This window comes from Fulmarus glacialis, unplaced genomic scaffold (assembly GCF_000690835.1).
Source record: "Fulmarus glacialis isolate BGI_N327 unplaced genomic scaffold, ASM69083v1 scaffold9541, whole genome shotgun sequence".
Classification (NCBI taxonomy): domain Eukaryota; kingdom Metazoa; phylum Chordata; class Aves; order Procellariiformes; family Procellariidae; genus Fulmarus; species Fulmarus glacialis.
This window is the reverse complement of record NW_009190939.1, coordinates 51,199-77,054: the sequence shown is the minus strand read 5'-3', so window position 1 is coordinate 77,054 and position 25,856 is coordinate 51,199. Positions and strand designations below refer to the sequence as shown.

The following is a 25,856-nucleotide window of genomic DNA, read 5'->3' as shown; positions in this document are numbered from 1 at the left end:
GCTCTTCCCAATGCAGCCCAGGAGGCTGTTGGCCTTCCTTGGTGTGACGGTGCGTTGCTTGCTCATGCTCAACTTGGTGTCCACCAGGACTCCCAAGTCCTTTTCTGCCACACTGCTTTCCGGACAGGTGTCCCTCAGCATGTTCTGGGGCATGGGGCTGTTCCTCTCCACGTGCAGGACTCTGCACTTCTTTTTGAACATTGACAGTAAGCTTGAAAAGGAATTGGTAACGGCTAACATTTACGGTGCTGATTACGATGCAATTCTCTCAGTGGTCACTGGAAAGAGCTGGCTGTCAGATATCTTGTATGTCAGATATTTGTATAAAACTTTGTGCTTTCTCAGAATATGTAAATGGGTTATATATAAGTATTTTTAAGATGTTAGACAGAATTTAAACTGCTTGGGTTATATAGCCCCTCTGAGGAGTGCATTAGGAGTTATTCCACACTTGCACTAATTGACTGCAAAGCCATTGTGGGGCTCAATAGCAAAGTCATTAAGTCTACCAAGATCTTTCATCTCCATTTAGATATCTGGCTGTCTCAAGTATTTTGCACTACTCTACCAACCAGCATCCTTCAGTTCTTTCATGAAATCAAGCTTCTGTTAGACACGGGAGGCTTACCTCTGAGCTGATTCTAAAACTGATGTTTCAGAATAAATGTGCAGGAAAGCTTTTTTTTTTTCCTCCAGGAAATTTTAAATTAGAAATCCCTAGGCGTTCTCTGTTACAATTAAGTTCTATCCAGCTGTCGCTGATACCATCTGAAATGCTTAGGTTATTTAGCTGTTTTTTATCTGCCTTACTGAAATTGGAATATCGTGTTCATTTAAGAGCTGATCCTGAGTAGCGGAGCAAAAGTTGATTTCTTTTGATTTGTCTGGACTTTGTAAAGCTTAGTAACACTTTGCTGTGGAAATTCAAAAGGCTTTGTTGTTTTCAAAGGAGGGCAAAATACAATGCGGTGTATTGGTGCTATCCAGCCCTCTCGGTCCGCAGGCGGTGGTGATGTGGGCTCGCTCAGCACGCTCTGGGAGGGTGCCTCAGCTGCAAATTAGAGCGAATACCTGGGGATTAAATGTTTGTGCCTGCTCTGTCCTTAACTCTCTCTGCAGGTTAAAAAGAGGTGCGTACTTAATGATTTGGCTTTCTGTGATCAGTAACCTGATCTACAAAGAACTAGCTCGCTTCACAGGGCTGTTGAGCATGAAAGGGAGCAATGTGCCGTGGCTGCACAAGGTGCCTTGCTTAGGTCTTGCACCATGACCCCCCAGGAGAAACGGTGAAGAGCTGATAGGCCAGGGGATGCTGCCCTAGGAAAGCTGAGCAGCTTCTCCTGTGCCTGCCTGTGTGCAGGTGCTTGCTGCCTAGGGAAAGTCCAGTGCTGCCTTCAAGTAGAAGGGTGTTTGGTAGAGGGGGGAGCTGCATCGACCAGCCAAGGCTTCACATCTGAAGGTCCATAGCTTGTTTTATAGCATTTACTTTTCAGTTGATATCCTGAACTGCTTCTTGCAGGTATACAATACAATAAGACATAAACATTGATACCTTTGTTTAGTATACATCTATATTATTTTAAAGTTTGTATGGGTAACTTTTGCAGTTGCATGTGATACAAGTATTCATTAAATAACTTCAGACCTAACTAGAATGCTATAGGCAAAGTGATTATTTCATGTGTGTTTATCTTCCGTATTTTGACACCAGTTTTCTTCTGTTTATCTGTTAATCCAAATGAAAATTATTTTCCTGGCTTTGAGAGCACCTTAACAATCCTCCTCTTAAGCAGCTGATTTTTAGTTAGTCAAAATGTGGACTGAACCTGGAAAATGTGTAATGAAGGCAGGGTGGTAAAGTTTATGAAATTACCTAAAGAAAGAAATAGCAGCAAAAGATCCTGGCATTTTTAATGTTTTCGCACAAATAATTTATTCTTTGCTGATCTAAGTATGATATGAAAAGAAGTTTAATTTCAGGCATGTACACAACATTGAATTTTCCCAACTTTAGCGAGTCTGTGTACTTATCGGAAATCTGCTAGAGGTGAGTTTGTGTATGTAATTATAAGGATTTAGACATGGAAGTTATTGGACTGGAGTCACCAATTTCTAAAAAAAAAAAAAAAATTACTTTTTTTTATCTGTCTCATTTTAAGGAGCATCGAAAAGGAGAGTGGACATCTTGCACAGAAATGTTTACACAATTCAACTGAATTATCAAGTTGTTTATGTTCTGTTGGCATTAGATGACCCAGTTAATACAGGGTTATCCTTAGAGGCAGGAGGAGATGCTTGTTACAGAGGGAGGCCTCTGACTAAATCAGAGAAGCCTAAGCTAGCTTGATTAAATAACGCATTGCTGCTCTCCTTTCGCATTGCTTTTTAGCTCCTCCAAAGGACCACTGTACACAGTTCTAGGTCGGTGAGACCATGTGAGCTCCATGGTTTGGTCATACAGGCAGTCTCACAAGTAGTCTTTCTCCCCCTCCTGCCTTTCCCTGCCTCCTTGTGACTTCTTCCTAAGAAGGCCTTTGTAAAACATTGGGTTTACAATGAATTGCTTTATTAAAGTGTTGTCTGACACTGGGGATACATTGTGGAAATGACAACTTAGAACAATTTGTAGTGTGCCATAAATCAAGTAATCTTATGGGAGGAGCGGCTGGGGAGCTGTGAGGTGGCTGCTGAGAAAGCTGGGGCAAATGCCTCGGGAATTGGTGATCCTCAGAAATTGGGATCTGGGTGCTTGCTGGATTCGGGCTTTCTCCCGTTCCCTGTGTGTCCCAGGCTTCAGAGCCAACAGCATTTGATGGTGGAGGATGGCCGTGGAGCCCGTGTCTAGACAACTATATTTTGCTCTTGGTAAGAAGACAATTATATTTTGCTCTTGGTAAGAAACAGTGATAAACGTGGGTGCTGCAGAGCTGGACTGCTGATTCACATGCCTGCTTAATAAATCAAGTAAAATAGGTCAGAGAGAGGGCTGGGTTGCTGTTGTGTTGTCTTAACCCAAGCAATTTTTGTACCACATGTATGTTCACTGCATCTGAAATGTATTCCTAGTCAGCGGGAATAAGGAAAAGGCTAAGAGTCGGAGTCCTGTGCTGGTGGGAGCCGAGGCAAGGTGGACTGCCGTGAGCCGGGCACTCGTGTACTGGGGCTGAGCATCTAAATCGAACAGCCAGCAACAAGGAGAGGAAAGATGGAGAGGCAGAGCAAGGTGCGAGGAGCTGGCTGTGAGGTTCATATGAAGGCACTGCAAACCCTTTCACACAAATGTTCCTCTGCTTGGGCATTTGTGTGCCATAGGCATTGTGAAAAAGAGTACCTGTGCGCACTCGTTACTTGCCATTTTTGCTGGTAAAGACGTTGCTCTGTATTCTGGCAGATTTGCGGTGCAAGTAATTAAAAACAAATAGCAAAATCTAAGCAGATCAAAACTCATCTCTTGGTCACTATGGCAACTGTGAGTTCACCGATGGATTTAATTCTGCATGCTGTGTCTGAATTTCAATGCCCTTGTCTCAGGGATGGTTTACATTTGAAAATGAAGAAAGCACAGAGGCAGTTTAGCTGAGTTTATTTCAAGTCTGTCTTTCTCCAGGGAAATTGAAGACAGATATGTACACTAAATATTGGGTTGGGGGAGTGGTCTGTTAACGGCATATTTTTTAAGCTGAAAGCTGCTGAGAGCTAAGGGAACTTTATATTCTTAGTTTGATGTTTATTTATTTTAGCGTCAGAGTTACTTCACTCTCAATAGCAAACTCAAAGTAAAACTGCTAGGAAATATGGTTTTTCCTTTCCCAAGGTACAGCAGCACTGGAACTTCCTCCTCTGTCACCTTGAAGTAAGAGAGAGAATGGCTGTCTGTAAAATGAATACTTTTTTTTCAGTACCGGGTTAATAAGAGTGTATTTATCATGGAGATAAATCTTGACTATTATTTATTTATTGTATTTTTCAGGTGCTGCTAAATCCAGTCCAGCTTCTAAACCAGGATCAACACCTTCTCGCCCATCTTCAGCAAAAAAAGCTGCACCAAGCAGCTCAGCATCCAAATCAGATAAAGATTTGGAAACTCAAGTCATACAGCTCAGTGAACAGGTAAATTTGCTGTAGGCATAAAATTAGATGCATTTATTGTCACAGGCAGGCATGAAATGTAATATTGCCCTCTGTTGAATGATGCTTTCCAGAATTATGAAGGGACAAAAGATTGAAATAGCTCAGCTGGGAAGGAAAAAAAAAAAGTGATTTATAGTTAAAAATAACATCTGACAGAGATGACTGGTGTTTGGCAGTATTTTTAAAAAGTGATCTTAGGAATGACAGGTAAGTCTTGCTGAAGTATGATAATTTTACTAGGTGTTAAAATGTATCTCTTATTTCACTTGGGTAGGAAAAATCCCCAAAGTGTCTTTGCTCTTGTGTATTACAAATTTGAAATAAATCATTTTAATGTGTTGTTGTGGAGAAAACAAGCCTGTTTGTAATACTGAGCTGTTAGAGATCAAGACTAGCTTTTTGTACTCTGTTTTCTGGAAGGAAGGCGTTAAGAAGGTAATAGACCTTTTTCATTTAAAAATGTGATCTACCTTTGTGAGAATACTTAGTTATGTTATAAATAATGTCCTGGAATATAATTAATAAAGCTTCAGAATTTCTTTAATGTTGGGAATGTAAGGGCTTAATTTTCTTTTATGCTATGGAGCTTTACACCACTCTGTCAAGAGTGTCTGCACTGGACATTAATAAATATCTGCATCTGGCTCAAGACTGTGCTGTCAGAACGGTGTAAATGCCACTATTATAAATAAGGCCTGATCCCTGTGTTTGTCGTGGATGAGGGAAAATGGAAATGAAAAAGCTCATATTTTAGAGTCTGAGCAGCCTGGCAGCTGCATTCAGGAAGAAGTTGTTATTCTGGATCAAGTATAATTTTCCACAATTAAGGGCATTTCAGTTTCAGACTTTCGTTGACCTGAACAACAAAGATTTCAGTTTGTTGGGGAACTGTTTGCAAATTCTTGGTTGCTGTTATGCACTTAAAGGTGGTGGATGGATAGCCACATCCCGAACATGGCACACTGCAGATTCAGGGTATAATTCTGAGCAGCAGAGAGCACAGCAGGGTCCACCAGCCTTCCGAATGGGCTCTTGGTTGTTGGTGTAACAGAAAAGCTTTTAAATGTTGCACAAGGAATGGACGTATACATTTTTCATGGAATCTTTTTTTTTAATCAATGTAAGAGTGGAATTCAAACTTCAAGTTAATGCAACTTAAACCATGACATTTGTACTCAGAAGTCAGAATATGTTCACTTCAGGAGGAAGAGTTGGTTGGGATCTGAGCAACATAAAAATATTTTATCTTTACTAAAATAGGCAGTCACTATCACATCCGCTGCTAATGTATTCCTAGCACGTTCCGTGTGTGAAAACCTTAAGCTTTATATACAAATAACCCTGAGGGAAAACTGATTATTTCCCCCATCACCAAAGAGGAGAAGAAATTTTGAGGATTTGGAAAGTTGGTGTTTTAACAGCTAGTTTTTAAGAGACCTCTTCTAGCTAGAATGGTCTGGAAGGCTTTTTTTTAATGCTGGCAACGTTTGGTATTTCATTTCCCACTAATGGTTACTTGTGCACCCAGGGCATATAACACAAGCCAAAAAACCTATGCTGCAAGCAGCTCTGAGCCAGGTTTTTCTGACCCCTAGTCTGAACATGCTGGAAGAGCCAAATTGCTCGGTTTTTACCACTCTCCAGCAACCAGGGAGATGAGGGCAGCAGCCACTCTTACCCCTTTGCTGTCTTGATTATGAGTAAGAAATGTTGAATGGTGTCTGTGGATATGAAATTCCTATGTGGCTGTAACAGACTTTTTTTTTTTTCAGCCCTTTCATGGATGGCAGCTAAGGGAGATTGAAACATCTGAACTTCCATGCAATTTGTAGTGGAAAAATTTAAGTAGTGGGGCTGTCCATACACTGTATTTTACCGCAGGGTTGCTTAATGAGCTATTTGCAATAATCGTAAGCCATCCATGACATTTGCTAGTTTAATGGCTCCCAACAATCTTAAAGTTTCTCTTAAAATGGTCTTAGCTATTGCCTTGGTCTGTGCTAGTAAATTAAACACTTCCAAGGAATGTCACTGTGCGCTGGAACTTGATTACCCATAGCATTAAAATGCTGAAGTGGTCCCTGCTGTGTTTTTGGTCTGTGCCAGCTAGTACTCTCTCAAAGAGTTTGAGTGCAGTTGAGGAGACAACACAGACCAGGGACCGTGGAGAAGGGACCTTTACATATGGCAAATGGTCCCAGGAACAGTTAACTGTGTACCATACGCATAGTTTCTGAAAACAGCACCGTCTTGGCTGTGTGTCTACAACGTGTACTTAATCTCCAACCTGGCTCTGCAGTTCTGTGAGTATTCATACTACCAATAAGTGCCATCAGAGAAAAGACCAGTTAGTAGGAACTGTTGCCTTTGCACCCATTAACTGGCTTGCAGAGGGGTACTTCTGGTCCAGAAGCAGAGCATGGGAGTTAACGTGCACTGTTCCTCATACAGGATTAGCCTTTTGGCATGTAAATAGAAGGAAAAAGTAGCATGTGGCTGTGCTAATTACCTGAAGAAAAATGAATTAATTTTGTCACAGACAAGTAGCTGATATGTAACTGAAGAAAAGCATATCTGGTTTGGTTATAATAGTATTTAGTGTATACTGTAGTTAATTAACTATGTGCATATATGCTTAGATTAATGATTCCGTTTCTTAAAATGGAGTGAATGTATAGAATGAAAGCAGGAGAATGCCTTCATAATAAATAGGTCAGAAGGGGAGACAGTCTGAGCTATTAGCTGCCAATGTTTCAGCTGAAGTTCGTTGTTCTCCCAGGCTCTAGCAAGCACAGAGCAAGAGATCTGGAAGCAGTTACGTTCTTGTCCTGTCTGGATGCAGGCGTTGCTCTCAAGGAATACGCTGCTACAAATCCAGAAGACACATCTTAAATGTGAGGTCTTCATCTGTAGACCAAAATATTGTGAACTCTTGTTGCATTTTGCTATTCCTACTTTCATGAATAAATAGTTAATTTTAAGGTTACTGGTCATTGTATCAATCAGATTCAAACTGTCAAGGGAAGACTTGGGTGTCACACTCAGGCTGCTGGTCAGAAAAGGGTTAGTATGTGAATGAGATGCTCTGAGATCCTGCCCTCGTAACAGGTCAGTTCTGCTGTCTGACACCTCTGAGAGTGCAATCAAAGGTCAGAAAAAGGCATCGCTAGCTCAGCAGTTATGGAAAAATTAACTGATAGGATTTAGCAGGCTGTCCAAGCATTGTTTGAACTCTGCTGGTAATTTTACTAGTGAAGGAAATAAATTAGCTTGCAATAGAACTGGCAACATAGAGCTTTCTATTAAATAGTATCAGTTCACTGAAATGTAATCTGATGCAATTTAATTCATTTAGCATATTTTATTTAGAAAATCATTTGTATAATTGCGGGCCTTAAAGTGTGGATGCTAGTTGGGCTGTAATTTGGATGTGATTGGGGTCAGTGTGTTTACTGTAGACAGCTTCATCTGTGATTATTTCTGTTGGTTGTTACACTGCTGTCCTCTGAATTTGAGAGCCACTTACACACGTTATCCTGATTGTGTATACCCCGTCGGACAGCAGTTTCTGTTATGCTCCCACGAAATTGTTCTTTTTTAAATATATATGTATGTGTGTATGTATAATATATGTATGTATAAAAATATATCGCAACATCTGTCATGATTTATATGAAGCCTAATCATTAACAGCTATGTTGCCCATAAATGATTTGCAGCCGTCCTAGTGGTGAAATTGAGACTGACAGTATAGCTTGAAGACTCTTGTGAACAAGGTTGCAAAGAGAAAGATACTTGGCACTTGCGAGAATTTGTTGATAGAAACAGCACATCAGAGCAGAAAGTCACGGCATCAGAGTGCCGAAACACAGATCTCTCACAGTATGGTAAGTGGGGAGGCAGAAAAGGAGAGGTGAAAAAACAACACAGCAGTATTCACATTTGCAACTAGAGGACCTTTTAATTGCCTAACTGGACCGTTTCCCTTTGTGAGCTTTTCTGCTTGATCTACGTATTTTTAGGCAAGTAGATGTTGTAGGTTTCCCAACAACTACACAGTAATCAAGGCAAAATAATGCAAGTACTGAGCTGAAATTTTTATTAATTACCATTACATGACACTTTTGGCAGCTTTGTTAGGAGACAAGTCTTAAGAAGCCCTGATTCCTGAACCTGCTGCTTTGGGTTTCAGTATAAAAGAGCACTGAGAAAATGGACCTTTAAGGATCAAGATTAAGATGCATCCAAGAGGCATAAGGGGGAGCCTGATTTACTATTCTCTAAGATTCAATCTAGCACTTGAAAAAAAAGAGGACTTGTTTTAAGCTATAAAATTGAATATAAGATTATTTAAGATTGTTTAGCATCATAATTTTAGACTGAGTTGTTTTGTCTGTAGTGCATCTAACAACTGATGCATCACGTCTTGGTTTATATGCAGGTACATTCATTAAAACTTGCACTTGAAGGCGTGGAGAAGGAAAGGGATTTCTACTTTGGCAAATTAAGGGAGATTGAACTTCTCTGCCAAGAACACGGGGGAGAGAATAATGACCTTGTCAATCGGCTAATGGAAGTCCTTTATGCTTCAGAAGAACACGTAAGTTCAAGCTTAATGTCTTTTATTTAGGCAAAACAGCTTAATTTTGTAAAAATTTATTGGCACAGTCACATCCTATATTTAGGTCAGCAGAACTGTAGCAGCTAGGATTTCCATGCCTTCTCCCCCAAAAAGGAAGTTTGCATTTGCACACAACAGGCTTTTCAGCTTGGGGAAGGGATTCAGGAGGCTGATTGCTTTTCGCTGCTTCGGTGTAGGTTTTCTGTTCTAGGTTTGCTGAAGTTGCTCTGAAAAGGGAGGGTGTATGTCACAATTTTTAATTGATTTCATATGGTTCTGAGCCTTAGTTTTGTTTTTTCGTCTTCCGCCTTTCTGCATAAAGTCTTTTACCCATGTTCTTTAACGTGTTGAAAATCACAGAAATTGACAGAGGTGCTGTTCAATGTCTACAGCTGTGAACCTTCTCTAGCCCATGTGGCAGTGTTGTAATATGTATGGTGCAGGTTGCCAAATACGTAATTATATCTGCAGAGATAATGCTCTTCAGAGTTCTTTTATCCTGTTGCTATAGGCAAAATTCTTCCTTGTGCAAATCCAATAATCCTCTGTGACCAAAATTTCAGAAATGTATTGTCTGCAAGATTAAGCAAGAATCTCATTGCGTCTTAGACTTAGTGCTGTAGACACTGAACAAAGCAAGAAGCTGCAAATGGGGCTGGTTAAATTCCTCAGATACATTCAGGGATAATGATTCAGTGGAGATTTCGCTGAACTACTCCCATTCATGCTAACTAAATCCCTGTATGCCCTGTACTGACGATTGACCCTTCAGTCTCCAGCGGACGATGGCTTTGGCTCCAGAGTGTATAAGCATCAACTTAAGCTCTCGGCAGCACTGTGGTACCGTAGGCTGTCTTATTAGCTGTTCCCAGAAAGCTGTTGCAGCAGTAGTCAGCCGACTTAAAATTTTGTATCAAAAGTAGTGCCAAAGCACTACTAACTCACATGCTTTTCTAAAAAAGACTAGTAGAGCATAAATGAAAGTTAGGTGCGAGATAGACACGAGCTTGCCACTGACAGGGGCCACTGCTCAGATGAGAAGTGACAGGGGAAGGAGGATTTGTTCAACAGTGCAGGGTGAGTGCTAGAGAGGAAAGGGAGAGGGAAACCATTATTTTCACAGGAATAAACAATAAGGCAAATTTCCCAGGCACGTGATAACAGGCTAAAAGAATTACATATATATAGTGGTCAGAGAAAATGTCTTCTGGATTCAAGAACAGTGATTTATTTATAAAGCAAAGCCAGAGAAGTCCCTCTTCTCCCCATACCCCTACCACATCTGTCTGTCTGTTGGCTTCAATAGCAAGTGATTCCCTGCCAAGGAATGCATCTGTTGCTTTTCTTCCTGCAGTTTTCCTTACTGGCAGAACACATTATAAAATGTTCTACTTCAGCCCACATCCCAGTGTTTTATCTGCTTCCTCCCTCCAAGCCTTTCTCTGTTGAAAGCATCATCCGTGCCTGCGCATGAACTACGTACGATGACTGTGCCTTTATCTAAAATGTGTTTGCAGTTGGAGGCTGGGTATTTTTTTGAGCGCTGCTACCCCAGAGAAGAATACGGAGGCCATTCCCCACGCACTTTTTTTGTACCTTTTAGTGGGAGACTTGATCTCCTCATCTTCCGGGGTGCACTTCCTCCTCAGCTTAGCAGATGGACTGTAATTTGCTGAGGAAAGACCCCAATGTATTGGCACTAAACCAAAGACTCTGGTTCCCTTGCTGATGCAGATCCTGCCTATTTTTTGTTTTCGGACTTTGCTGTCTCATTGCCCTGCTTTTCCCTTCAGTTCTGTTTTTCATCTCTCTGTTGAATTTGTCCCAAGTTAAATTCTGTATCTCGCAGCATTTTGCAGGTTAATCCCTCGGTAACAGCAATTTGGCTTTCCCAATCCCTAGACGGGAAATAGCCCCAATTCCCAAACCACAGGCAACTCCAGCGTTCCTAGTTTCTTACTAATGAGTTCATCATAAATCCAGCTTAGACTTTTTTTTTAATCTCTGTTTCAGTGTGTCTCAAGTATACAAAGGCAAAGTGGAAAAAAAGGATTACATTAATTTTCAGGATTTGTGACATTTATAAATGGTACTGTGGCCATGAGGCTTTTCTTCAGGAAGAGGGTGCGTGGTAATGCAGCTCTCACATACTGCACAAGTGATCCCTAACCAAAACCTTATGCTTGGATATTGTGACTAACTTAAATTTGTTTTCATACTTCCAATAACTGTTCGATACCAATCTCGAACTCTTCCTTCCTAGCTGTAATTTGACAGGCATCTACTCTAGTCAACATGGCATAGAGATCATGTCCTATTTTTCATACCAACTGTTCTTATTCAGAAGGGACAAGTCTCCCTTTATACGTAACTTTCTGTTATGCTTAATTTAATCCTTCTAAAAGAAAAAATAAGAAAAAAAATCTAGACAGCACCTTAAGTTGTCACATCTCCCAGTAGCTCATAGGTCCCCTGTGAGCATTGTCCCCTGTAGCATCAGGCCAATCCTGTGTAGAACGATTCAGAATGCAAGTCTAGAGTTTAGTCCCTACAAAAAGCATTCTCCAGAGGTTTGATTATTGTAGTATTGCATTGAAGAGATTTTTATCAGGTTCACATCGTGGGGGGCAGTGTTAATTATTTTTTCAGAATTCCAAGTTGTAGTTTCAACTACGTCGCTTCATAAGCTTCTGTTTTGTTTAATTCAATAAAGGCTAAATTTTTAAGACTCTTTTTTTTATTTTTTTTGGTCTTGATTTTGGTGAGTTTTTGAGTCTTACAGCACAAATATCAATCCATTTGGGTTCCTTGTTTTTAGAGGAACCTGTTATGGTTCTGTTTTAAACCTCATCACTACGTCTCTGCTTATGCAAAAGGGATGTTGTATCTGCTAGTGTCATTTAACGTTTGGCTGATCAGTCTGTAATCCTTTGTAATTTTTAATTACAAATTGCTCATTTGTAATCCTACTTCATCAAAAACATCAAAGTTGACAAGAGAACAGTGTTAAAAAAGGATACAATTGGTTCGTGGGAGAAGTGACCCCTAGCACTCATGCTATGACTACTATAGACAGCATTGAGACCTCGGATAGTATGTAAAGCATTTGGTCATACGGTCTTACAGTAGGAAAGCTTCAGACTGATGAACCAGAAGAGGTATGTGTCTAGTTATGAAATCCGAAGCCATGTAGCCATAAAGCAAAAATATAGGAAAGCTTTTGCTTTCCTACATAGGCTGTTCTTGTTCAGTTCAGGCAGAAGTTGGGTGCATTGCTGCCGTTTGATCTATCAGTTGCTCAGCTCAAGTTTCCAAAGCAATTGCTCGAAATGCAGTTGATTTTGTATCTTTCTGCTCTAGCAGCTACTACATCTGCTGCTGCTTTTGGAAAAGGCACCCACCCCCCCAGCAGCTGGTTTTCATAAAGTCTAGCTCTTCAGTCTACAGGCACACCTGAATAGTTTGAGGCAGATGGATCGAAGGGTCAAAAGAGAGCACCTCTCTTTGTAGGAGGCTGAGATGACCATGGTCGTGTGATCCAAGCCACAAATAAATGCTCTAAATAGATCTTCCACTACTTTCCTTATTAGGGGATGCTATTCAAGGAGATTCCACAGTCCCAAGGTAATTGGGCATAGTGACTCTTGTCTTTCCCATTTTATGTATTTATACAAACTGTACATACTGAGAAGCACATGTCCAAGTCTCAAAACAACTTCTGAGGTAGTTGCATAAGATTTACCATTTCCATCAAAGGTAAGCCTGGCAAGAGGGGACCCATGACTCTTCTTCAGAGCTGCAGACTAGGTTCCCAAGCCACTCCCTGTGGTTAGAGGCTTTTCCTATTATATGCATGAAAGGATAGCATGTACGTGACCTATAAAATCTGCATGAGTGGGCTTTCTCTCATAAATGCTGCACACATAGAGCCTATGGAACAGGTGCATTCCAGAGCAGGCTACCTCAACACATAAGGAGGGTCAGGATAGATGGGGTTAAGGGAACATAGCTCACGGTGGCTAAACAAGCTTCAGTTTTCTCAGCCTGTAAGGCAGGGTCATGTTCTCACAGCTGTCAGCTTCTCTCTGTGAAACTCCTGTTCTCTGCAAGTCTTGCACCCTTGCAGCCCATCACAGAAGTTGCGATTTTTAGATATTTCACAAAAAGCTGTTTTGACGTGACATACCTACTATATGTAATAAGGGCATCGTTCCTCCCAAGGGGCCATAAGGTACTAAACTGCAGTTGTCCTGACTGACATGTGTGGCTTCTACCTGAAAATAGCACCTGAGTGATAGAAAGCTTGCTTTCGATTGGAATTTGGCTGTTTCTGTATGTGGTAAACAGCCGAATATTTCCCTTGTATCAGCAAATGTTAGGAACCTTATTCTCCTGTTCTTGCCCTTTGGAAATATGACTATTTTATTGCTAGAAGGGAATTTTCTTCCTGCATAGGCTGCTCTGAACTATTCTGGGAAAACTCAAATTATGGCCTCCCTTTTCTTTTAATTTTTGCCTAAACTTGAAAAGGTAGCAGTATCAATTTGTTAAAGTTTGTTGTTCAAGCCGCTCGCTTCTAACAAAAATTGCCGGGAGCCAGGCAAGTTCAGCAGAGGTACCGCATTAGGGATGCTGCCTTTTGAATGGCAGCTCAGTCTCTCGGAAAAGTGTTTTCCTTCAGAGCTGCCTACAGCAGAGCACTACTAATGCAGGGCAGAGAGTAGATGTGCGGGATCTTTTCAGTGAACTGTGCTCCGGAAAGATGGAAGCCACTTGAGAGAAAAGCTGTAAATGCAGCTGCGCTTAATGGGAATACAGGAGTAATGCCCTAAGAGTCAGCCAGACTTTTTGAGCTCTGATACATCCAGGCCAACTCAAGGTACCAGGTCTGTTGTCTCTAAATTGGAAGTTGTTTAAAACTGGTATCACCTGTGGTGAGGATCCAGCCTTCCTTTCGGTCAGGGATTCTTCTCACAATGGCAGTGTAAGTTCAGAGAGGCAGCTCTGGAAAATACTGTGCATAATAACCATTTGCAAAAGGGAAGTGTTTATTAGTAATTAGTGCTTTTAACAGTAGCTCTGTAAGTCAGTGAATACTGGGCTTAATTCTTCTTTTCAAAAAAAAAAAGTGTTTGCAAGTCTTTGGTTATATTTTCTGGATATCGCTGAAAATCACTGTTTTGGTAACCTTTGAACTCTGGTCTAGCATCGGTATATTATTTTGGGAAAGTAGTATATCTGACCTCAAAAAGGAGGCTGAGTTTCATTTTTAAAGCAGGAGATAGCAAAAGTGTCTTGTCCATTTAGTGAGCTACACCTAGAGTGAAGATTGTGTGAAAACTATAGCAGACAGGTTCAGAAATCCTTGGACAAACTGAAAATGGGAGGACATCAGGATGCTATGATACAACGTCTAACTGTTGAGCATCTCACTGTCTAGCTATTCAAAATGTTCACTTATTGGAACAGTTAACACTCAGTGATGTTGAAAACTGACACTTTTTCTGGAGAAGTATCAGTACTGCATATGCATTGATTAAAAGCAAAGTAAATACATTTTAATGTAATATTACAAGATGCTGCTTTTCTCAGGTTACAGCTCATTTTGTACTTATGTGCATGAAAATTAGAAGTTAAGCTTTAGGCTACGGCGAGCACTGTGGGGCAGCAAGATTACGTGAGAAATGCTTTCTGCTGAAGAATGTTTTGGGGTCTTTTTCTCCCTGCAGGAGAGCCACACAGAAGAGCATGAAGGTGAAGAGCAAGTCCATGAACAGCCCCAGCAGCAGGAGGAGTACTGACTCACCCAGCGTCTCTGACAATTTTCATTTTGTGTGAGAACTTTCTTCTGGAAAATGGAACATGTGTGGCCTCAAACTTGAAATCAGTTCACTCCCAGTCTGCCATTAATATTTATGTACCATAGTGAGTGCCAGCCAACCACTGCATTCTGTACCCATACTTTGCCAAGATGCATTTGCAGATGTCTTCTTTCAGTGTATCTTCCCAAGAGGTTGTAGGGCTACATCACCTACTGTACATCACTGCAACTTCACCACTTGGCTGCTTGAGATTTGTTCTGCTCTTTAAAAAAAATATATATTTATTTTTTTTTCTTTTTCGTCTTAAGTATGATACACTTGTAACTTGTTCTAACATATTTATATTGGCATTTTGTGTGGCAAGAAGTACCGTACCACTAGCTGTGTCTCTCACTTTGTGGTGCTTTCGCGTTTTCTAGTACATCTGCCTTGGGGCATAAATTTGGTCGAACAATTGGAATAAAGGGATACAGTGGAAGTCATACTCAAGCCATAACGATGAGATGTGTTGTGGAGGAAAATGCTCGTGTTGCTCACGTTTATTCCTTTCCTGCTTTCACAAAATGGAAGGCAGAGCATCTGTTTCACTAGGAGAGATTTAAACCCCTGTGTTAGAAAGCTTGTTAGAAAGCTGCATGGTATGTTTTTTGGCTTATTTCTGAAGGAACAGACATCCACTTAAGTTTTTTGAAAACCCTCCCAGTTTCCTGACTAGTCAATAGACATTTCCCAGCTTCTCTTCCTTCCTGAGGAATCCAGTCCCAGCCTCCAGCTTCAGCTCTGCCTCCGCAGAGCTCAGTGCTAAGGGAGGAGAGAAATCTCCTTGACACAAGTGTAGCTGCAGGACACGATCTCTGCCGTCATACTTGGCTTCCCACCCCTCAGAAGAGGACAAAGTAGGCCAGCCATTTCTTCTCACTATCCTTCCCCCCTCTGCTGCCCCAGCCATTCAAGTATGGAAGACAGCAAATTTCCTCACTAGTGCAAGGCATGGGGAAAAACCAGCAACAGGACTAGCCCTGAACCCCCCCGAACTCCCTTTAAGCGGGTGGTGGACACCTCCCGGGTGTTGAGGCCGCTTCCGAAGCATGGAGAGGCAGTGAGGAGTCCTCCTGGAGACAGAGCACACATCAGAGGGGGACCAGCTGACCGAGGGGCACAGAGCCGGTTCTGCGCTTGGCTGACCTTCCTCCGGCGAGGCCGGGATGGTGCAGAACCACGTCTGCCCTGGCGATGTCTGCAGTGAGAGTGTTCCCTTCCAGTGCGGTCCCATCGCCCTGTTCTACGTGATGGTATTTTATAAACAGAAGTATCTTGAAGTGTATAAAGCATTCCTTATTTTTCTTGTAAAACTGCGCATTGTAGTCTCTCTGAATATTTAACGCTTGGTATTCTTGGGGTCTCACTTGATTTTCTTAATTCTGGATTGTTATGCTGATTTAGCAGGTACATGGAAGTCCCATCCCAATCGGCAGTCACTGAAAAACTCCAAAGCCTGTTGAACAGTTAAATCATCTTAGACCTTCATGCGCTCCTAAAGCGTAAGTTCCCTGCTTACGCTTCCACAGAAAGGTTTTCAATTAATCAACGCCCAGCACACATGCACGTGCAGTTTTCTGTTCCTAATCAATCTTTTGCAGCTAACTGGCTCTTAGTTAAATGTGAGGTCCCTGCTGTTGTGTTGTACCACAGACAATATATAAAATACTGTTAAGCATTAGAACAGGTATTTCCAGTTCCTTGATTGCTTCCCCTGCTCAGCAGAAGAGTTGTGGACCTTGCAGGCTGAAGGTTTCCCAGCCCTGCCTCCAGCATTGACCTCGTGTCCTACCCGGGGATGACGTGAAAGTACTGCAACCTGCAGGCCAGCGCTTTCCTTTCCCATTTCGATTGGTTACAAATAAGGTCTGGTTTATAAAAATGTGTATATTCCAAAATAAGTATTTCCAAGAACCACCACAAATGGGGGAATTGTCATTTTTGTTGTGTTTGTGTTTATTAGAACATATGTACTTATTACAATTGTCATTGTAATAAACGGTAGTTCTTCATAATACTGTTGAACCGAAGAGCAGTTACTAATTTTTTTCCAGTCTCCACAATGTCCTTTAGCCAGTATGGGATTTCTGATGGGGCAAGGAGTTTGGGATCAGGCTATAAACTTAATTTCATCAGTGCCAGTCTCTGCTTACTGCAGTTCATCCTTCTGCTAATACTCGAGCAGATGCATGGAGAGCACTTCAAGAGAAAATGTTTTTCCAAAAGTGCAAATGGTTGGGTTGCTGAGCTCCCCGGAGGGTTCATAGCCAGGCTGTTGCACCTCTCTCCTTTTCTCTCTTTGAAGCACATTTTAAAAAAAATTTTAAAAAAAGCTGAACTTCATTTGTTGAGGATTCCTTATATCCTATTTCTGGTCTGAGGACCGTAGCCCTCTTACTGCTTGTATCAAGGGGGAAGTGACTGATGGAGGGAGCCGGGGCAGTAACGTACCTCATGGGCACTAGAGATTTGGCTGTGCTGAGGGGAGAGCGATGCTCTGAAAGGGGAGTTGTCCATCTCCCCCACCCCCTGTGAGTAACCCATTATTCCGTTATGGTTTTAATATGCATTTGTAATTACCTTTACTAAATAGCACACCATAAAGCTTTGGTTATATATTAAATGTAAACTGAAAGGAATGTAAACATATGTATTGTTAATTATAAATAGATAAGTAATGGCATAATAGATACAAAAAGTCTTATTCAGATGTATCAGTCATTTTACATTATCCACAAATTGTCGCATGGTAGAGTAGATTTTTGTCTGAATATGTGAATAACTTGACTTGCGTTTATCTTTTTACATATTTAATAAAAAAATATATGTTAAAATCTGTCTAGCTCTAGAGACTATTCGAAACATTCAAAAATAATATTTTTCTGGTTTAAATACATATTTTTGTTTCATTAGTGGCTGCATTTGGGAGCAGGAAGAAAAAGGCAGCTGTTTTAAAAAAAAGTTCACTTATTCTGTGTGTGTAGGTAGTATCTGTTTCCCCAGGAGCTCGGCAGCCGTATCCCCTTCTACAAATCAAAAAAGAAAATGCATGTATGTATGTACATGTAAACAGAACATTCTTCTTTATGGTAAATGCTTTCCAATTTCAGAGTACTAAATCTCTTGTTGTATCTCAGTTTTGATACAGCAAAAGCAAAACTCACAGCAGCCAGGAGGTGAAGAGAGTACTGTAGCAAGGGCACTGAAGCTCCCAGTGGACTTTTCTTGCAATGGCCAGGTATTCAGGGATGGATCTTCAGTGCAGTACCTAAAAGCCACCTACATTTTAGATGAATATATCAGTTTTTTGGAAGAAAAGGGGGAAACTTCATTGTAATTCTCACAGCTCTGATCTTTTGCAGCATGAGCAATGTTGCTGCAGTAGTCGCTGCTAAATCTCCAGGGATTTGAGCCTTGGGTCAGGACCTCTTTCTGCCATGGGTTGAAGCTACCTGGTTGTGTCCCACCACCAGTAGGTCAGCCTGAGCCCTCCCACTGCCTTCGGGTATCCCCGGGGCTGGGGCTGGGGCTGAGCCACTGGAAGAGGTGGGAGGATGAAGCCAGGACCAGAGGAGCCCATTTCCAACCCCGGCTCTCAAACCTGGGAGAACAGTGCTGGTTTAGCTGATTTTCATAAGACTAGTGGGGAGGCATGTATTTGGGCTAGTGCAAATGCTCAACAGCATAAAAAAGAAGTAATATATTTTCCAGTTCAAATAGTTGAAAACTTTCTGCCACAACGTTGTGACCAAAAAAAATTGTTGTTAGACTGTTAGGTCATCTTCATACCGTTATCTGACTTTGCAAAATAAATCTGTAACCATACCGCCCTATGAACAAAGCATTTTTATTCCTGTTCATAGAACGAGTTACCATCTAAGATGGCTAACAATTCAATATATACACTGTGCAATACATGATCTGTTTTTATACTTGTCTTTATAGAGATTGTAGTGACAAGTTGCTTTAAAAAGGAAAAAGAAGGTTATTTGCCATGTCTTCATATAGAACATGAAAAAGCTGTCCGGAGCTTAATTTCCTTTAAAAGTGATACTGTATTTCTCTTTAGAAAGGTATAAGTGCAGGCAGGTTATGGCAGTTCAAGTTTTATAATTTCATTTAATGAAATATTTCAAAATACTCCATTACAGTGCATCAAATTGCGCTGCTTCTGTGACCCTTATTTCCAACTGTTTCATAAATAAGTGCAACACAGAGGGAAAAGGGAAGCCTGTCCACAGAGTTCCTCCAGTACAACCACATTCAATCCAGAGGTATTTTTGTTTATTTTATTCTAATTCTTTTCTCATCAGGACTTCTTGCAGATACTTGTGATGGACAGGTTAAATATAAACTGTTGAAATAGGTGAGGCTTTTGTGGCAGTGTATCTGGTGTTGGATGTAATATTTAACTTCATCAAATGGTGAGATTGCTGGGTGCATGCCTACATCAAACTCATCGTTCCCCTTCAAACACAGTCAGAACTGCCTTTTTTAGCATCCCTCATTAAATAAACAGCCATCAGCCTTACTCCAAGAAAGAGAGGCCTTGGGCAGTCAGGGAGCGCCTCGGTGGAGACCCCACACTCCCTGGGCATCCTGCAGGGCAGGGGCACGGCCACCCCACCAGCGGGGAGGAAGGCTGGAAGACGCCTCTCGTTATTCAAGCTGCAGCCCCGGAGCTGGACCGCAACGGTGCCGGAGGGCGCGGGAGCCTCCCTTCCCCGCAGGGCTCTCGGCAAAATCTCCAAACCAGCATTAATTGGATGACCTGTGTCCTCTGCCTGACTCGAACCTTAAGCCGCTTGAACTGCGACTGTAGTACGGATGCTCATTTGGGGGGTGGAAGCATCAACACGCCCGTTTGGTAGGTGGAACACGCATACTTTCAAACCCTAAGAAACTTTACAAGTCGGTGTGGTATTTCTGCGTTGTGGAGAGGGGATGCTGATGTGCAGGCTTGTCCCCTGGTACCTACGGTAAGGGCTGCCAGGGGAAATCGGCCCTACTGACGTCGTGGTAGGTCAACTACTGTAATAGGCGGTACAAACTTCAGCTGAAGCTGTTCACAGAGATGTGACTAGTCGGTGCCTAGCTGAAAATACTAATAGGAGCTACTGATGTAAGGGTATGTTAACCGGGGAAAAAAATGATCAGGCTAGTGATAAAACCAGAGAAATGGTCTAAGAACTGAAAAAAGTGAACTTAAGGCTCAGCAGCTCAACAACTATGCTTCTGCCCTGCTTCTGGCAAGTGAGATAGTTAACTAGTTAATAAACATGCCAGTCAGTCACTCACATCCCTCTGTGCCAGAAATGTAATCTAACGCTTACCTTGGGGAAAGTGGACAGATTGTTTCATTAGTGCTTCGAGGCCACAGAGTCCCCCTGGCTAGGGCAGCGTATGAAAAGAGATGAAACTCAAATTCCTACTCCTTCCTCTAAGGCACACAGAAAACCTACATATATTATAGATGAAGCGAGCAGTTTACATCTGCATGCAAATATGTAATGTCAAAAAAAAAAAAGCTTTTCTTGTCTCAATTCTTTTTCTTTTTTTGTCATTATCTTAAAACCACAAGAATTTGTTTCAAGCACACAGACAAATCATTATTTGCTTAGCATTTTGCACTCATAGATGAGGTTTGACTAACTAGTTTTGCAGTGAAATATGACAATCTTCAGAGGTTTATTGGCCAAATTTATTCTCATCTGGTTACCTTTGTAGGATATCTTGCTTGTTGCTACCGAAATATCAACAATGCGCTTGTTACTGCCTAGAAAATAAGTATAAAGGCCAGCTGCTGCTGTACGGAGCCTGCATTTCTGACAGATACAGGTCAGCTGAGACTCATCTTAACGCTGGGGGAAAAAAAAATCATACGTTTCAAAAACACTTTACTGTACCCATAGCTTTCTGAGCTCATTCTCTTTTCTTCACACATTGATTTGAGGTGAGGAAAAGATTGAATGTGCGTAAGCCCTTCAGGGGGTTGTATGGAAGAAATGAGTTGTGAGAAAATAAACACAGAAAATGAAGTGGGCACAAATGTCTGAGTGGGAAGGACATGCAGGGAGGGCTTGCATTGCCAGGGTCCCACTGGTGACTAGGCTGGGCAAAGCCAGCACTGGTGATAAACCATCAAGGATCTCACGTGGATCTGGCATGGATTTATCCAGGACTTTGGACACAGTGGCAAGGAGGAAGAAGACAAAAGCTTCAGAGAGGGTAGTAACACGGCATTAGTGAAGAGAATAAATATTAGCAGCAGAACAACTTGGTAAACACTTCTCTGCTGGACGGGAATCTTCCTCTGAGATGAAGCATCTTGCTGCATAGCTCATTGTCGCAGTGGTTCGGATATCTGGACTATTCTATTCTTTGGTTATTTTAATCAGATTAATTCCAACTATTTATCACATCAGAAGAGTTGCAAATCAAGTGTTACAGTCTGATCACTCTTGGACACGTTTCTTCAGGGAAAAGATGTAAATGTTCAAGTGCTCACTCAGCTGCCTCCCCTAAAGAGAAATCACAGAGATTAGCAACCAGTTTTGCACATGCTTCACAATTCACCGTCTCTCTTCTCCCAGTCAGAGAGGGGAGGACCCAACCACAGTGCTCGCCGTACTTGGCAGCCTACAAGCACATGGAGACCTACAAGTATTCAAGCAAGAGAGCTATGGTCTTTACATTCCTCTTGCAGCACACTGATGGGAAGTTAAATTGCTACAAACCAGATTCACAGATGACATAAACTGTGATGGAGCTGGGCCCCGCCTCGGACAATGGTGAATTTTGACCAGGTATTTCCATTCTGACCTCCACCGACTGGCCTGTATCAGTGCTGGGGTAAAATCTACTATCATGCCAATGTCTGCTGACAAAAGGCTTCTTTCAAAGAAAAATCCTTACATCCCAATGGTGTATCTTAAATAAAAAGAATGCTGACTAACTCCCTGCGAAATGAGATCTTTGCCATGCAAGGTGTTTTATCTAAAAGCAAACCCCCATTAAGACACTTTCCTAAGGATTATTTGACAGTACTCTTTAGGGAAGAGGGCATTAACTGAGGAAAAATGAATTTAAGCAGTAATTCAGAGGACAATAAATGACAAAACTGATATCTAGCAGACACAAAAATGCACTGGTAAGACTGAATGAACTGGAAAACCATTCAGCTTGAGAGATGCTAACAGAGGGCCAAGAACAGATTAGAAATTGGGACAGCTATTTTGCTTGCAGATTCAAAGCAAAGTTAACCTCATTTTACGAATTCTATTCATGTCACTTTGCATTTTACCTTCCTATTTTTTCAGTCAAGTAACCTCAGGAAGAAGAAAGGGAAAAAAAGGCGTGGGAGTATTCACGCCTCGTGGGCTGACTGCCACATAAAAGCAGTCTATAAATATTCTGATTGTGATGGGTTTAAAGCTGAAACCAGTCAGCTACATTGGAATAATTCAAGTCACTGAAGTTGCTGCACGTGTGAAAAGGCACTGCCTGCAGTAAACTGACTTTTTTTTTTTGACTTCAGACCAAATAAAACAATACACAGAAAAAAAACCCTTAACTGAACATTCAGACTCCCGGACACTGCCCCAGTTAGACAGCATAAAAACCATTCCCAGACCCCGTCATCTTCCTCCCCGCCCCCGTGCAGCTTTCCCGCGGCCGCTTTGGAGGCACCCGCTCACCACGCAGACCCCGTAGTGCACGTGGGCGGCCGTGACCAGCGCGGTGAACACGGCGAGCACCGCTTCTTCCATCCAGCCCAGCAGCCCCGAGATGGCTGCGTAGACCACCAGCGCCAGTGGGAAGAGGAACCAGTGGAAAAGCTCCGGCCGGGTGCTGCTCATCTGGCAGATGATCACCTTGCACTGTCGGGGCAAAAGGCGCCAGGTGAGAAGCGCTGGGTTGGCCCGGGGGGTCTAGGCAAAAGTATGTCCATTTTCTCTGCGGGTTGCTTCTGATGAGGGGAAAACACTAGGCTAGAGTTCAAAATGGGGCTTGTTTCTGGTGTGAAGACTACTATAGATAGACCTTTGTGCCTTATTGTCTGTGAGTCTTACAGGACTTTATCACAAGTAATTTAAAACACACACTTCTTTTCTGGAGACAGTGTTTTGACACGCTTTGCTTTATGAGCCGAAGCAAAAGGGGAGTGGTTTGACACCTCATGCTTTCACACAGGCTGGTAAAGTTGTGATCCCAAATCAAACGTGCCACCACTTAATCACTGGGAGAGTGTACTGGTATTTTAATCACATGGCATGACAGAAATATGTTCTGGTTCATTGTATGGAAGGAGGGAAGGTACTATATGCCACTTTTAAATCCTGTTTTTCTTTTCTAGCACTCCTTCATGTACTAAAACACCATTTTCTTGGCTTGATCATGGCGGTGGACTCCCTGGAGATGTAGCTGGGGGCCCAGGGAAAGGGATCCCACTCAGAATGGCAGAAAAAGTGTATATATGGTGCATGGTTTAACTGAAAGCAACTAGCTTAATTTCACTGAGTGCCTGAAACGTAATGAGTTGAAGTTCAGATTTTTAAAACCAGTTAAGCGTGCCTAAGTATTTTACCTGGTTTAGACTCCTTAAGAAATGTGTCTCATATACACTATTCTCTTTTTAAAAAAAAGGAATTTAGGCACAGCTGAAATATTTTTTCGATTTAAGTTGCTATCAAAATTTAAATGTGGTTAAAAATAGATTTTATGTATCCTGAAAACAGTAGAAGAATGAAAAATCCATTCCCTGTGCAGTGCCTGAAATGCCGTATGACAGCAGTAGTAGGAGTCTGACCATAGGGAAAAAATACTGGCTTTACTATCTGTGCTATGGAAGCTGAAGAATGCAAAAATAAACCATGAAAAAATAATAAACTTTCAATAATGCAAGAAATAAGCATTTGGACCTAATGTAAATATTTCTGCTTGCAATACATTGTCAGTATTGATTATTAATTTTTTAAATAACACTAGTTTTATAAGTTCTTTGGGAATCATTCCAGAAGGTATCAGAAATTGCTAAAGCAATCTATATGCTATAATTTTTCTGGCTGAATAATTGCACCTGTCCAGAGGTTGGATTTCACATTGTTTTAAACCATTATTACAGCATGTTAAGTACAGTACTTGATTTTTCATAAAGATTGCTTATTTGTATTTGGAGCCATTCACCTTCAGTGTATCACAGGGCTGCAAAACGGACTATGCTCTGTGCTCCGCCCTCAATTCCTTATTCCCCCTGGTCCTGAAGCACTGACTGACACTACAAGTGAGGCAAAAACAGCATAAGGAAATGAAAGCGCTGGAGTCTGGAAAGGCAGACTGGGAAGAAAAGGTAAGGCTATGGGACTATGCCCGGTGCTGTTCCATCCCCCTCGCCCACACCCTGCAATGCTACCCTGGTCCTCCTGAATTTAAACCTCTAGCGGCTGTGGTTTGTACCCCTGGGCAGGTCTTTAGTGTCTTCTCTCTTACCATCTCCCCTGGGAGGTTCCTCATGAAGCATGTCCTGAGTCTGAGCTGCTCATCAGCCAGCCACCACGTTGGCCACAGTGGTCCTGCTATGGTGATGGCTGAAGGTCCCCTCCACGGGACTTACCCACTCCGTCCCCTCCTGGACTCAAACATGTGCCTCTAAGGGCTTCCGAAATGGGAGCTGTGACAGTTGTGCTCCGTGGTGATTTGCTCAGACCTGGATATATCTGAGAGTTGCCCTACGAGCAAATCTCAAAGCAAGGTCTGAGCCTCTCGGCAAGAGTAGTGGTCAACCCATAGGCAGTCCCGCTGCCGGCTGTGGGGACTGGGGAAAGAAGTCCTCCTCTCGGGGATAAGCTTTCCTTTTTTTAGGCCTTGGAGGCCTTTTTTTCTTAGTTTAGCCAAAAATGCTGGAAATGGCCCGCCTTTCTGCCCGCTCCCAGGAGGCCGTCACCTCCCCTACTCGTCCTGACATTGCATGGCTACGAGGCCAGGTCTGAGACCAGGCGTTTAGGCCAAGGGATCTGCTGGGCAACTAAATATGTTGTCAAAGGCATGAGATGTTCAAGATACTGGCAGGTGGAGAAACGTGGGCTGCAGTTTGTGGTCTACAGAACAGATAATGGAAACCCAGTGTGTCAGAGTATCATGGAGAAGAAAAGCATTGCCATGACAAGCCTTACTCTAATGCTGGAGGAAACGTGTGTGTATAAGGGACCAAAGGAGGTGAAAGGAAATACAGGCTTGTTTTTCACTTTTAAAATGTCATAAATCCCAACTAACACCCATACATTTTTAATGCTAGCTTTTAAAATGGTAGTAATTTCCACTAACATGCATACATTTTTAATTCACGCGAGCCTCTAACACTGCAGTAGGTGTTTCAGTAAAATCAAAAACAACGCCTGAAGAATATGCATTGCACTCAATGTCTAATAAACTGTAGTCTACAAAGAAACTTCTGGTTCACCACACCGTTCTTCTTCTGCAAGCATTCTGCCACAATTGCTCTCAGTTGGTTAAGATATACATGCAGAACCCGCCATCTGCCAAACTCTGAAAGCATTTTCTCCACTGGTATGAAATAATTGTATTTCTCATTTAGGAATCTACACTGTTCTCTTAAGAAAAAGGGGTAGATTAGGTAATGAAAAATGCATACAATAAAACTTATACTTCTGAAAATAACCTAACTGTTGTGAGACTAAGTTCTTAAGATGGAACCGTTTGATTTGTGACCCTCAGAAATGTACATTTATAGGATACATCTAACAAGCATCACAATTATGATTTCTTTTCCACTCCTGAACACAAATTTCTAGAGGGGTTATGCTTTCTCTTTTAAAATCCTGCATTTTCAAAGCTCTCTCTCATAGAACAAGGCACTTTAAGCCTTTCACTTTTAAAACTGGATGTAGCGTTGCTCAGTGACATGATTTTAGATGGTGTTGGAGACTATTTTCCTAAAATTACACTAGTCACTATCCTTTAGGGTGTTTTAGCATTAAATTGAGGAACACCCTTCTACTTGGCTGCAGCTCCCTTGCCTCTCTCCTTGCAAGAAGAGAGGCAAAGGGCCTCCTCCAGCAAAGAAAGCCCTGGGTTAACTGCAGCGCTCAGCATTACTGTCTGGCTGCCCTCGTTATTACTTCACCGAGGTTTATGTTGCCCCACAGGCATTAAAAGGGGGAAATTGGTCACAATGATGTGGTATAGGAGAAACTAACCTGGGGGCAGAGAGCCATCGCAAGGCC

The 25,856-nt window shown here is 41.9% G+C and overlaps 2 protein-coding genes across 2 annotated transcripts in view; one reads left to right on the top strand and one right to left on the bottom strand.

Moving 5' to 3' along the window:
- MAPRE2 (microtubule-associated protein, RP/EB family, member 2) overlaps window positions 1–15,605 on the top strand; it is a 25,696-nt gene extending 10,091 nt beyond the window's left edge. The window contains exons 3-5 of the mRNA XM_009586502.1: window positions 3,971–4,110; window positions 8,573–8,731; window positions 14,482–15,605. Of these exons, the coding sequence (XP_009584797.1) occupies window positions 3,971–4,110; window positions 8,573–8,731; window positions 14,482–14,553 (371 nt within the window). The 3' untranslated portion in view covers window positions 14,554–15,605. The remainder of the gene's footprint in view (window positions 1–3,970; window positions 4,111–8,572; window positions 8,732–14,481) is intronic.
- A 5,463-nt stretch (window positions 15,606–21,068) lies between these two features.
- Window positions 21,069–25,856, bottom strand: part of LOC104083121 (ethanolaminephosphotransferase 1-like) — a 45,226-nt gene continuing 40,438 nt past the window's right edge. The window contains exons 9-10 of the mRNA XM_009586501.1: window positions 22,311–22,493; window positions 21,069–21,134 (exon numbers count right to left, since the gene is read on the bottom strand). Of these exons, the coding sequence (XP_009584796.1) occupies window positions 21,069–21,134; window positions 22,311–22,493 (249 nt within the window). The remainder of the gene's footprint in view (window positions 21,135–22,310; window positions 22,494–25,856) is intronic.